The sequence below is a fragment of the Apaloderma vittatum genome, unplaced genomic scaffold (genome assembly GCF_000703405.1).
Source record: "Apaloderma vittatum isolate BGI_N311 unplaced genomic scaffold, ASM70340v1 scaffold77, whole genome shotgun sequence".
Lineage (NCBI taxonomy): Eukaryota > Metazoa > Chordata > Aves > Trogoniformes > Trogonidae > Apaloderma > Apaloderma vittatum.
The window spans coordinates 1-13,864 of record NW_009725436.1 but is presented as its reverse complement, the minus strand read 5'-3'; the positions used below and the strand labels follow the sequence as shown (position 1 = coordinate 13,864).

General features: G+C 40.0%; 1 protein-coding gene across 5 annotated transcripts in view; it reads right to left on the bottom strand.

Annotated features, from left to right (window-relative positions):
- LOC104276522 (alpha-actinin-2) overlaps positions 1 to 13,863 on the bottom strand; it is a 70,449-nt gene extending 56,586 nt beyond the window's left edge. For 3 of the 5 annotated variants that reach the window (XM_009872880.1, XM_009872883.1, XM_009872884.1), the window contains exon 1: positions 13,493 to 13,597. In XM_009872880.1, the coding sequence (XP_009871182.1) occupies positions 13,493 to 13,597 (105 nt within the window). Of the gene's footprint in view, positions 1 to 13,492 lie in introns of all 5 variants that reach the window. The other 2 variants (XM_009872881.1, XM_009872882.1) reach the window with 2 other exon arrangements.
- Position 13,864: the final 1 nt, after the last annotated feature.

Below are 13,864 nucleotides of genomic sequence, written 5' to 3'. Positions count from 1 at the left end.
CTCTTGCTGTCTGTAAGTTTTTAGATACTTGGGTGAACAAAATCAAGACAACTCCAGATACTTTTGAGGGCATTAATGGAAGAGTAAGCTATTTGCATTTTGGTGCCTTCTGGATGACTTGAGTAAAGCAATATTTGGGAGGTCTCACTGTAAGCACTAGTTCGACAGAGCTGTATTTAAGGTGTACTTTTTGGATCTAACTACTGAAAAACTAAGAAATACAAAGATTGGAAAAGTTATGTCATAACACCAATATACCAAGGAAAAGTTTAACTGTTACAGGGTCAAAAGAAATAGGGTCACTTCTACGTAGCTAAAAAGAAGTTAATTCTGGAGCATTGCTTTACATACTTAGCATGTCTACTTCACAAGAGCATGACCAAACTAGAAAGCATCTTCAGAAAAGGATTCACAGTAAAAATGCCAACAGGTTTCATAGAATCATTGAATGGTTTGAATTGAAAGCACCTTAAAAGATCATCTAGTTCCAACCTCCCCATCATGGGCAGGGACACCTCCCACTAGACCAGGTTGCTCAAAGCCCCATCCAGCCTGGCCTTGAACACCAGTGTCTCACCACCCTCAAGTAAAGAACTTCTTCCTGATGCCTAGCCTAAATCTACCCCACTCTAGTTTAAAACCATTGCCCCGTGTCCTATAACCGCATGCCCATATAAAAAGTCCCTCCTCAGATTTCCTGTAGGACCCTTCAGGTACTGGAAGGCTGCTGTAAGGCCTTCTCTATCCCAGGCTGAACAGACGCCACTCCCTCAGCCTGTTCTCATTGGAGAGGTGCTCCAGCCCTTTGATCATCTTTATTGCCCTCCTATGGACACGTTTCAACATGTCCATATGCTTCTTGTGTTGGGGGCTCCAGAACTGGACGCAGTGCTCTAGGCGAGGTCTCACAAGAGCAGAGCAGAGGGGCAGAATCACCTTCCTTGATCTGCTGGCCACACACCTTTTAATGCAGCCCAGGACATGGTTGGCTTTGTGGGCTGCCAGCACATGAGTTGCTGGCTCATGTTGAGCATTATATCAACCAGCACCCTCAAGTCCTTCTCTGCAGGGCTGCTTTCAATCCACTCATCACTCAGCCTACATCTGTGCTTGGGAATGCCCTGATTCAGGTGCAAGACCTTGCATTTGGCCCTGTTGAACTTCACAAAGCTGGCCTGGGCCCACCTCTCAAGCCCCTCCAGGTCCCTCTGCATGGCGTCCCTTCCCTCCAGTGTAGTGATGGCACCACACAGCTTGGTGTTGCCAGCAAACTTGCCGAGGGTGCACTTAATCTCACTGTCCATGTCACTGACAAAGATGTTAAACAGCACCAGTCCCAGTACTGACCCTTGAGGAACACCGCTCATCACAGGACTGCATCTGGACACTGAGCCATTGACTGCATCTCTTTTGAGAGCAGCCATCTAGTCAGTTCCTTATCCACCAAGCCGTTTATGCATCAGATCCATGTCTTTCCAATTTTAAAGACCAGGATGTCATGTGGCACAGTGTCAAACACTTTGTGCAAGTTCAGAAAGATGATGTCAGTTGCTCTTTTATCCACCAATGTTGTAACTCCATTACAGAGGGCCACCAGATTTGTCAAGCAGGATTCGGCCTTGGTCAAGACATGTGGGTTGCTACCTCTTCATTTTCCATGTACCTTAGCAAAGCCTTCAGGAGGATCTGCTCCATTATCTTGCCGGGCACTGAAATGAGACCCAGTTTCCTGGGTCTTCCTTTTCTCCACTTTTGAAAAGTTATGTTTCTCCTTCTCCAGTCAGTGGGAACCTCACTGAACTGCCATGACTTTTCACATACGATGTAAAGTGGCTTTACAACTTCATCTACCAGTTCTCAGACCCGTAGATGGTTTTCATCAGGTCCTACAGACTTAGGCACCTTTAGTTTCATTAGACAATCTCAAATCTGATCTTCTCTTACAGTGGGTGATCTTCATTCTCCCAGTTCCTGCCTTTGCTTCCACAACTTGGGCAGTGTGGTTAGAGACCTTACCAGTGAGACTGAGGCAAAAAAGTTGTTGAGTACCTCAGCCTTCTCCAAATCCTGTGTGACTAGGTTTCCTGTTTCCTTCCAGAAAGGGCCCACATCTTCCCCGTTCTTCCTTTTGTAACTGAGGTACTTGTAGAAGCTTTTCTTGTCAACCTTGATGTCCCTGGACAGATTTAATTCTGTCTGGGCCTTAGCTTTCCTAACCTGACCTCTGGCTGACAACTTCTCTGTATTCCTCCTAGGTTACCTGTTCCTGTTTCCATCCTCTGTGGGCTTTCTTTTTGCAACCAGTTGTGTCCAGGAGTTCCTTGTTTATCCATATAGGCCTCCTGGCATTCTTGCCCACCTTCCTCTTTGTCAGTATGCATTGCTCCTGGGCTTGGAGGAGATGATCCTCAAATACTGACCAGCTTTCTTGGGCCCCTCTTCCCTCCAGGGCTTTATCCCACAGTACCCCACCAAGTAGGTCATTGAAAAGTTCAAGGTTTGCTCTCCTGAAGCCCAGGCTAGTGAGCTTGCTGTGCACCCGCTGTGTTGTCCTAAGGATCTTGAATTCAACTATTTTGTGGTCGCTGCAGCTTAAGTCTCCCCTTGAGCTTCATGTTGTCCACCAGCCCCTCCTCACTAGTGAGAACAAGGTCCAGCATAGCAGCTGGTTTGGATGGAACTGTTTCAGCAATAATAAAAGGTTTGAGATCAGTGATTTTTCTGGTTTTTCTCTCCCTCTATACTCTTTTCCACCTGGTCACTTGTTTGCTATTATGGAACAAGAGCATAATTTCTGTTATTTTTACCTCTTCCTGTGCAGAGTTAAAAATGAAGTACAGGTAATCCAAAAAGGGTCTCAATTACTGTGGTGGATCTGCAAGGGACAAACCTGCAGGTGTGTTTTAGAGATGAAGTCTATGCCCTTTATACCGCTTGGGGCCTTCTCTCAAGTAAGAGAGAAATAAAGAACATGCATTAACATTACCCTATCAGTGTCAAATCAACCCTCTTATAAAGAGATCGTTTCTCCTATTCTCCTTTCCAGTCTTGGGTCCTTCTTGAACCAGCTGTGCCCTACAGTGGCTCCTCCTGGTTTCCCAAGAGCTCCTGAACTATCACAGATACTACTGGCTAACATTTTTGTTTCAGCAGATACATATTTAAATGACCAAATACTATTTAGGGTGAGATGAAAGAAACATTCATACATTATAGTATGGAAGGAACTAAAGGTATGCCCTCTGGAAATAGAAGGATTAATTAAAGTAGGCTAATCCAGGATTTAGTTGACTGGATTTCCAAATGTCTTTCCCTTGCTTTCTCTGTTGATTTTCTTCACCATGCTATCTTTAACCAGTAATTATATGCTACACTGCCAGGTGAGTAAGTAAATCCATTATAAATTGGTCAATAAAGTCAGAGTGGGATAAAAGTATGTTCCTATCCAACTTATAAATATTCTTTAAAACATTTCCATAATCAGAAAAGCATGTCTTCTGACTGAGAAAGCTAAAAGAGATATTTTTCAATTTCACGAGTTTTTTCAATTCCACACACATCTCTTTAAGTGCCTGACACCAATAAATGATGGGAAAAGTATGTCAACAGTCAGACCCCAAGATATTTACATAGTAAATGTTTTTGCACTCTGCTATATAGTACATTTGAAGACAAACAAGTCTAGTTTCACTTGTAATCTAAACTAACGTTTCAGTTGGAATTCTTAGAGAGAAATTAAAATCTCAAGCGTTAATTCCCAATTATGCAACAAAAAGCTCCTCTGTGGCATATACACCGGTTTACTAGATTCAGTATTTCTTAGTACACAAAGTACACAATCTGTCCATGTCAATCTCTTTACTATTGCAACTGATGATTAAAAAAAAGGAAAACCCAATTCTGACTTCAAGCTGTTTTTCAGAATTTGTTTTTAAATTATTTGATAACTTCTGCTGTTAAAGATATTACTTAAAAAGTATAGGTTGATTTTTTTAAGCTCTAATATTTTTTATGAGGCATTAGCTGTAAAGTAATATCTTCCAAAGCATTTCAAATATCCTGCAAGCCAGCAGGCTTTCAGAAAAATTTGAGTTCCGAAATAATTTTTAGTCTGCCTCAGGTTCCTAAATTACTGAGCAGTTCTTAAGGACAGAATAAAACCCAAAACATTACTCAGGACCTTTGGATGGTTTGATTATATATAAATATGAAATTTAACTAAATAACCTGTTCTCAAGCACTAACCTAAGAATAGATGGTTAAATAACAAGCAATGATGGTTGTACCTGCTGAAAGCATAAACACCTGTGTTTTAGACAGCACAGTGTTTGTGATAAGCAAACTGCTTTGTCAATTAAACACACAGCTTTCTGTTTATAGCGCATCTATTCTTAACAGGAGCCATGCTGGGACTTGTGCTCGGTCATGGAAACAAGGGTGACAGACAAAAGGAAAGCGAGCAAACTTCAGCCTCATGTACAGTTTTGTCTTCTAATATTAATGAGAGATGGATGATAAGTGGATTATACATAATACACACACATAGAGTTATAGCTGCCTGTGGGGCTACACTGCAAGCTACATTACTGAAATGACTTGGGATTAAGAAGTGGTAAGAATAAATTTCTTCAGCGATCTTGTGTACCGCAGATCATTGCACCAGCAAATGAAGGAGACTGGAAGTCTCTGGATGGGAGTAGAGTGTCTCCTCTGTCAAAGAAAACGTGTGGCAGAACTGAACTCCAGAGTACAGCTGGAGATGAACTGGGACCACAGAGGTTTTTCCATAGCCTAAAGAAGCTCCTCGAGGTAAAATAAAGCCCAGAGCTACACAATCATTTATGTATTTTTTATGCATATTGTATTTTTTTCTTATTTGCATTTAGTGCAGCTGGGTGCCAATCTTCATATTAAAGAGTGCAATGTCTTAAATCTTGCAGCAGTGAAAAGCTACACTGCTGCCAAGATTAAACATAGAACTGAGTTAAAAAAAATATCACTTAATGATAGATGGTTAAGCCTTTCTGTGAGTGCCAAAATAGCAGGCTAATTTTCAGAGGTGCAAAATAGACAGAAGTTCCTCCTGACGTCAGTGGAAATGCCTGGGTGTTCAGCACCTTTAGAAAATATGAGCATTTCCTTAGATGCTTAAGGAATAATCACAGATGCTAATTTTAGCCTCGGGCAGTCACTCTCCACAGACTCCTGCTATGGTAGTGGGAGTGAGCAAGGCTTTTCCAGGAGGCAGTTAAGAGTAGAAGCCATCTGCTCTAAATAAGGTTCTGCTAGTTATCAAAGCAATGGGTGGCTCACGGGTTTTTGAAGAGAAGTAAGAACAACCACCAGATTTCAAGCTGAAAGGATTCCGACAGTTAAGAGCAGTCAGAAGGAAGCATTTGAAGGAAACGGAAAATCTTACTCATCCCAAATACAGTAGGACTTTCACCTGTAAAGCCAGCACATAGGTATTACAAGCACTATTTGGGAAAGGAAGACAAGGACAAAGGTGATACGTCCTTCTAAATGAAAAGCAGGGAAAACTAGGACCAGACATAGAAGCAGCAGTGCCCATTCTTGCACCTAGGACACAAATTCAAGACTAATTTTCTCATCTATGTGCACATATGGAAATTTAATGTCCAAGTATAGAAACTAACTAAACATTAGCCAGACAACTGTCAGCTGCTGCTTTCCTCTGGACAGGCCTTCCAAAGAATGAAGTGTATTTCTACAAGCTACCATTTCAAGTGGGCCATAGTCCTAAAAAGAGAACACTGCATTTCAAAGTCTTCTACCTCTTCCTGCTGAGCAGTAACACCTGCCCAGTAATCCTTTCACGCCAGTAGTTGAAGGATTACTAGGACTATGCTATCTTGATCTGTACTGAAGAGTTACTTGTACTGCCAGCAGGAAGAGCTACTACAGAATACCTACAGAAACCATCACAGAGGGTGATCATAACATTGTGTTTGCTGGTTAAATCCCGTGGAAAGAGGTAACTTCCATCATTAAATACATGACCACTTTTATCAGGTAGAAAAAGAACACTGTACAGAATCTGTAGAGTTATGATCAGCTTTATGCATCAAGTCTCTCAACTTGAGGCATACTTAAAACCAACAAATCCAGTGATATTCTAACAAATGTTACACACCCTTATCACAGCATTTCATGAAAAGATGTCCTACAAATACTTAATACTTGAAAATCACCCCAAATTACTAGGAATGAAATTTAAGAGGATATGAATGCATTCTTCTAGTATCAGCTGAGAGTAAACACTGCATAGCCAAGAACTGTAAAGTTCAATACAGAAATTACTAACTAAACTAGATGTCATTAAATGGATGAGAATTTACACAACAGCGATTAAATTTATGTTAGGCATTTGGTATTCGTTTTTTCCATCATAATGATGAAATCCCTTTTTTGTCTTATTTGTAAGAGGATGGAAGGGCTGCAGAGGAAGATTTTGAACTGTGTCATCCCATCGGCAAAAAGCAGTCAAAATTCATCTTGCAGAGGTGTCTTAGTTTGATTTGGAAATTGGCGATATAACCATGGTATTTTCTTACTGGGATTCATTACTATACAGAACATACCTGCGCCTCGCTTTTGCTTGCACAGGGCTACAAACTGTATGAGCACAGATTCCCTGTTTACTGCAGCCTCAGGGCTGAAGACCCTCAGTGCTCTTCCAAGCAAACACCTCCCATGCCTCTCCTCAACTCTCCAGTGACCCAAACACAGATCCATGGCAAGATGCAGACCTCCCACCCCAAGAGATTATGGCAAAGTCCACTGCTTAACACACAGCTTTTCTCTAGCTCTTAAGCACCTTGGTTGCAGCTTATGGAAACATACTTAGATCCATACTTTCTTCCAATCTTTATTGTCTTACTAATTGGATCAGTGTATCTGGGGACTTGTTACCATACAAACTTCAGGGGAGTATGTGGTGTGTACCCATGAGTGCAAGTATAAGGTAGCCTTTGCTTTCCGTTATAAAATGATTCTTATAATTTGTTTCCACAATCATATAGTTCTGTTGCTGACAGACATTCCGGGGTGAGAGGCAATTAACAGCTGATTTGGACTGTAGGAATTATCCACTGGACAACACTAACAAAAGCATGAAGAGCCTGGAATGGGTCAATATTGAGAGGGCCGTTTGAGCTTAAATAGAGAATATAATACTGAGTAACATATTGATTTCTTGCATTGAGTACTGATAAAGAAAACCTTCCCATTGGAAAAAACCTACCTCCATAAACACTTCTAGTTAAGTGAATTTCCTATCAGCTTTCCTTGACTTTTCCTTTATACACCATCACTACAGTACTGAGGACCTTCTTTAGCTGTACACCTTACTGACCAGCTTCCAAGACAGAATATGAAGCACACTGACAAAATATGATCGTTCCACTATCATTTCGGCATGTTCCTCTCAAGCAGCATTCCACACAAGTAACATCAGCAAGAGGAATTTAACATGTTACTATTTCGACAAGCACTAATCTCGAAGAGGCCAACCGTACAGAGCAAGCCATAAACACGTCCCATATTGCTATACCCTCATGGCAACTCTTCACAGGAATAGAGAAACTGCAACTCCATGTCGTCCTGTTGCACCAATGTCTAATATTTAGGACAGTTACAGAATATGCTGAAAATTCAAGACATGCTGTGTTAGGAAAAAATGAAGCCCATCCATTGACTACCAACTTCTGAGTGAGACTCTACATGGAGCTATCTACCACTGAGAGGGTAACTTAAAGAGCACTCAGGATTTATAGTGAAACAAGAGATGTTTTATGTGTGTGTTCTTAATACCAGAGATTTTGGCATATACTACTGGAAAATTTTTGATGCACCTTGGAGTTTAAGCATTCAGCCATGTGGTGCTGAAATATCATGTTATCATAAGGCACACTCTGCATCTATGGTGGCATATATCATTTGGCAAGACATTGTACTTCTACAGAAGACAGTCACAGTACTGACTGCATGCTAGAAAAAAAAAGTCTAAAAAGGTAATATTGTTTGCTTCTCTAACTATTAGTATTAATGAAAAACTCTGTATTTCAGCCTACAGAAAATTCTGTATTTCAACCTACAGAATTCCCAAGACACCTGCATAAAAGGTAAGGGAGGCAGAGAACTTCTGTGTATGCCTTAGTGTAGCACAGCATTTTTCCACTGACTATCATTCTGCTTTTTACTCGAGTGGATTTTCCTAACAAATTAAATCCCCTCCTGAAGTTAGTCCTAAAGCTACTCAACCCACAACACCCATCTTTATAAGAAATGTCCTACTGTCAAGTGCTAGGAATTAATGAGAATGCTGATAAACTCTTAGAAAGGAGTGTTTCTTTCACCTCCCTCACATTTGCATTCACTACTCGTTGTCATCCAGAGCCTGTTCATGTTGCTCACTTGCAGAGGGGAATCTCTGTGCCTTCTCAACAATTCCATTGGTATTCCATGTGGGTAAAAAGTGTCACCTCATTAAAAATCCTCAAGAGATGGATGGTTTGTCAGTGTGCTATGGGAGCTTAACCCCAAGACTGATTATTCAAGGAAAGAATTTTGCACAGTCTAAAAACAAGCAAACAAAAATATTCAAAACTAAACCAAACCAAAACAAAACTAAAAGTTCCACCCAAAAATCCTACATCCACAGAAAAAAAAAAACCCAAACATCGTCCTCCATAACCTCACACCCAGAACAGACTGATTATTCAAGGAAAGAATTTTGCACAGTCTAAAAACAAGCAAACAAAAATATTCAAAACTAAACAAAACCAAAACAAAACTAAAAGTTCCACCCCAAAATCCTACATCCACAGAAAAAAAAACCCCAAACATCGTCCTCCATAACCTCAGACCCAGAACTCCAGCTTTGATTATTTCCAGATAATCTCAGTGAAAAACCATGACTTAGGCTGGAATGCCCTGTACAGATTGTAGATATTGCTATATTCTCCATGCCAACAATTTCATTCTGGAGCCTGTAAATCCAGGAGAAGTGTTTATAAAGTACTGAGTTTTGCTGGTGGGATCTAGCCTCTCCTGCCAGTGTTTTCCTGCCTACAATTCTTTATCATTCATTCATTCAGGCTCGGTTATTTCTCTCCTTCTCTTCCTGGTTTAAGAGTGAAGTTGCTTCTTTCCACTATTTCATCTGTCTCCTCACTCATCAGTAGATTTCTTCCAGGAAGAGGTTCCGATAAGAAATCAATTTAGATTCCATCCATAGAAGACCACAAAACTTCAGAGTGAATCCAGGGCACTGACTGTAATCGTATTTATGAACTCTGATGTCAGACTGAACTGAAGGTCAATTTCTCTTTCAGGGTGCAATGAACCTCTCAAATCTGCTGAACTTAATGAAGTTGCAGCAACACTAGAAAAAGAAGGATGTTGTCCATAATCTATAGTCCTGGTAGCTTCTTCCAAATAATTTGCCATATATGTGGCTTCCAAACGCATTTTTTTATCTGCAAGGACAACAGGAATTGTATTACCAGCCAAAGGAGGTAATGCAGATAAATCCTTATAGATCACACTGAAAATGTCATCTGCTGAAGACTGTAAAGACACAGCTTCTTTCCTAAAGAACCTTTTCCGAAGTCCTCACTGAGCGTTCAGTGTCATCAAGATCTGCATCCACAAATAGTTCAATAAAAAGGTAAATAAATATTATGACTTTTCTCATTTATTCTACACCAGTGTAAAAAAACATCAAAATGGTCAAAAAATGCCTTGATAACTTCATTGATATCCTTCTGCATTAACAAAGCATTAGTATCAGGGCCATCCAGCAAGCTAGAATAATATCATTCATCTATACAACCAGTAAGGCAAGTTGTATGTTTACTGTTCTTTCCTTACCATGTTAGTGCGACAGTGTCAGAGACATGTCTGAATGACTGGAGTAGACACCTATGAGATCTGTGGAGCCAGTTTAGTACTTTACAACACAACTGTCCCGAAGACAGGATCACACCTGTTTCATAGCCTTCAGATCTTGATCGTCAAGACTTCCTTGAAAATTGTCAAACCACATTTCACGTCAAAATTTAAAAAAAAGCACACTCCTGTAATGAAGTATTTACAGCAAAAATTACAAATACGAAGGAGCACCATTTAACACACAGCTCACCAAGTAGTGTTCCCCGTTGAAACTCAGTGGAAGAAATGTAACACATCTGCATTTTGAGTAGCATTGTTGAGCTTGGTCTTCTAAGCTAAGGGACACTGTATTTTCCTGTGTTCCTTTTAGTTATATTGAGATACAGGCTAGTGAAAACTCAAGGACTTGTGGAGTTTCTTGAATGGTTTTTTTTTCGAAACTTAAGAAATAAATTTACTATGGAGAGAAGACAAATCAGGTTTTAAGTCTTCCACTGTGAGCTCATATGATTTTCACTTCCACTCCAGTCCAGCAGGGTAAGGACGGAAAGACAGCTAATCACCAGTCTGACACGCCACAGAGCCAACCACATCTACCAGTTGTCAGGAATCCCACCGCTGTCCTCTTCTTACCAGCAGGAACACCAAGGTGTAAGGTGAGCTGACCTTGCCTACAGTTACAGAGCAGAGTGAAGAAGAGAATCCCATCCCCTCCAGTCAGACTTTTTCATTTCCAATACTCTTTTATTTCTGTGTAGTACTGAAGAAACACGCGTACATGGACAGTGGAAGTGTACCGGCTTACGGAGCAGATTTCAAAAGTTTCGAATCTCATGCTTCCCATCTACATGTTCAAAAGACAACAACGCTGTAGCGCTCTAGTTCCTACTGGAGGCAGCCTGTCTTCCCAAAATAGAAATTTTAATTGTCATTTAGTCTTTCTTTTACAGTTGCTGCCTGAAATTTCCAACCACATGATCCTGTCTGAGTTTTTACGTCTAATGTAGCAAATAGTCAAATTGTATTTTCTTGATTTCTTGATGTGACACAGGATAAACATTACCCAAATTAAAGCATTTAAATTGTTGTCCACAATCAGAGAGACAGAGCTAAGCTACAGCTCAACTTCCTTTCCTACAGTGTACTTCATATTTATTCCGACACCTGCAACCACCAAGGGGCCTGGACTACAGCAGACCATAATACTCTATGAACCATGGTTATAATTAGGCGTCACATCCATTGTAATCCCATGGACGTCATCATGTGTTACCAGCATCTGTTGACAGATGTCATACCAGGCATATCACTGAAATGGCAAGTCTGGAGAGAGCAGCCCACAATAGAAACAATGGCATTTATTTTTGGTTTGTTCCAAGACGGTCTAATAGAAAATATATGCTACCAACTGCCAGGGCTCCACTGAGATCACTTTTTAATATTATAATACCAGTTAGAACAAAGATTCATGCCCATATATCTGCAATCTTCTCCTAATAAATAAGGAAATAAAGAAAGCACTTGCTGCAGTTGCCTTCATGCCAATCAGAGAAAGACAGAAGCTTTGAAATTGTATAAAGTTTATCAGGCCCTTTATCATGAGAGTATGCACTTTGCACATAATAATAAATTCAGACTCCTTTCCAAGACAGGGAATGAGGATACCTTCTCCTAAATTTTATTGCACTGTGGTATCATTTTAATATCAAAACTGAGACCCGAGGACTGGCAACATAAAGTAGCAAAGCCACAATGTCTTTATTCTACAGAAGTAAAGTAGAGTCTGTTTAATTTTTCAATGCAATCAAAACCTTGGGTGTTACACTAACTACTCCCTGCTCTTCTGTAAAAGTAAAGACACCTACTGCAAACATAAGAAAGCCTACAGAATCCAAATTCTCTTTATTTTTTTATCACTTACCTGCATTGTAGGAAAACCGCATTAGAGGAATGACTAGTAATCTGCCCACTATTTCTTTATTTTGAACATGCATTCCTTGAAATGCTGGACAACTGAATTCTAATTAGATGTAACCACAACCTGTTATGGCTGAGCAGTTTCAAATGACTAAAGCACTTAAGCACTAAGATAATTTCCATTCTCATTATAAAACATAAAAGAATACTTCATCATCTAAAGAGTGCCAAATTAAAACAAATGTCAGTCTTGATGAGCACAGTTTAATAATCGGTTAGGAGTTGCAGCAGCTGGTAAATCAAGAAAAGTGAACTTCAACCCAGCCCAGAACTTCTCCCACTGTACTCATACAGCAGGACTCAAACACTTGTGAGTGTAGGAAATCAAATAAAACCATCTGAAAATCACAGAAGGAGGAAGGCTACAAGTAAAAACTGAGATGAAAATATGGCCTCTGCCGATTTTAATGGAAAAGCAAACTCATTGTTACTTTTACAGCTATACTTCACATAGAAGCTTTGACTGTAACGGTTGGCCAGACTCTGTCATCAGATATAAGCTGGCAACCTCTACTTAAGTTTTTGAAGTGAGCTGCTCACTCATAGCAAAAAGCATATTCAATCTTAGTGTCCAGAGTGCTGTTTCTCTCTCTCCCCACTGCCTTCTTTTTTTTCTCCACTCTTGTAACCAGCAGATAACCTTTTAATCCCAGATCTGTCAGCTGTGACTTCAACATCACCTTTTACATTAGGATGTAACAAATCCTTTACAATATTTCAACTCTCTTTGTTTTCCATATGCTTCTAAAAAGTCAGTGTTCTGAAATTATACATTGCAAATATTACTAAAGTACCAAACTACCGAAAAAACCGCTGATGGGATTATAATCTCTGCCTACGTTCAGTGCTTACTTGCCTAAATTCGGTGTTTACTAGCATAATAGTTTTCTTACACTTAAAAGGCAAGCAGCCTTTTCTTTACAAAGATATATTCTCAGGAGTTTACAGATCCACTTTTTTCCCAGACAGTGAATTGGTATGTGGGACCCAATCATGAAACAGCTTTTTTTTAGCCTGGATATATCTCTAGGTAATATTTTCCTTGTCAGATCATTCAGTCAGAATTAAAAGTAAATATTCATAAGAGATGACTCACAAGATCACAATTTCAAAAGCACTTTCTCCGTCTGCTTTCAGAAATATTGCAATTTTTTTTGCACAACAGTTTTAAAACCCCACTTTATAATTGCAATTTACTGTTTTTGAAAAGCGATCAGGCACACACATAAATTCAGAGTCTGCTTTCTGAGAGGAAGACGCAGGAAGGAGTTATAAATTAGTGAAATACTAATAGTTAAATCTCGAGGTACCAACAGAATATTTCCAGTGCAATACAAAAAGAAACTCCTGACTCTAATAAATGAGTTCCATTTTACACAGGTTTCACTCAAGAATCCCAAGAGGGAATGCTTTATCATCAAAATATGGTATAGCTAATATATATTATATACATGCTTTATAGGACATGAAGTATATTCTTTTACAAAATTAGAACCCCTTACTGTACAGCCCTGGCAACCCAGATGCAGTGTGGCATTAGGAGAGGACATCATTCCACATAGAAGCACATACACGGACACACGCTATTTTATTCCCTGACCTTCCTCTGCTGTTTCTCCCATGCTGGGTCCAGGAGCAGGTCCCTGTCCCATTCTTCTTCTTGGGTCATGTACTCATCTTCTTCGTAGTTGTAGGTGTATTGCATGTTTGTATCTATCTGATTCATGCTATTCATGCTACCCGGGGATCAGCTTCAGCTGCTGTGGCTTCTACTACGTTTAAATATTTTTTTTTTCTTAAGCTTAGTTTACTTGCTGATGGGTTGTAGGTAGCAGGGTCTTTTTTTTTTTTTTTTTCTTTTTCCAAGGTGACAGGGAGCGAATATCGATGAGTCTTGCTGAGAGCAGACGCTGAGGCTGTCAGGCAGGTGCTGACCTGTGGTGACCTTCCCTCCCTCTCTCTCTCTCTCTCT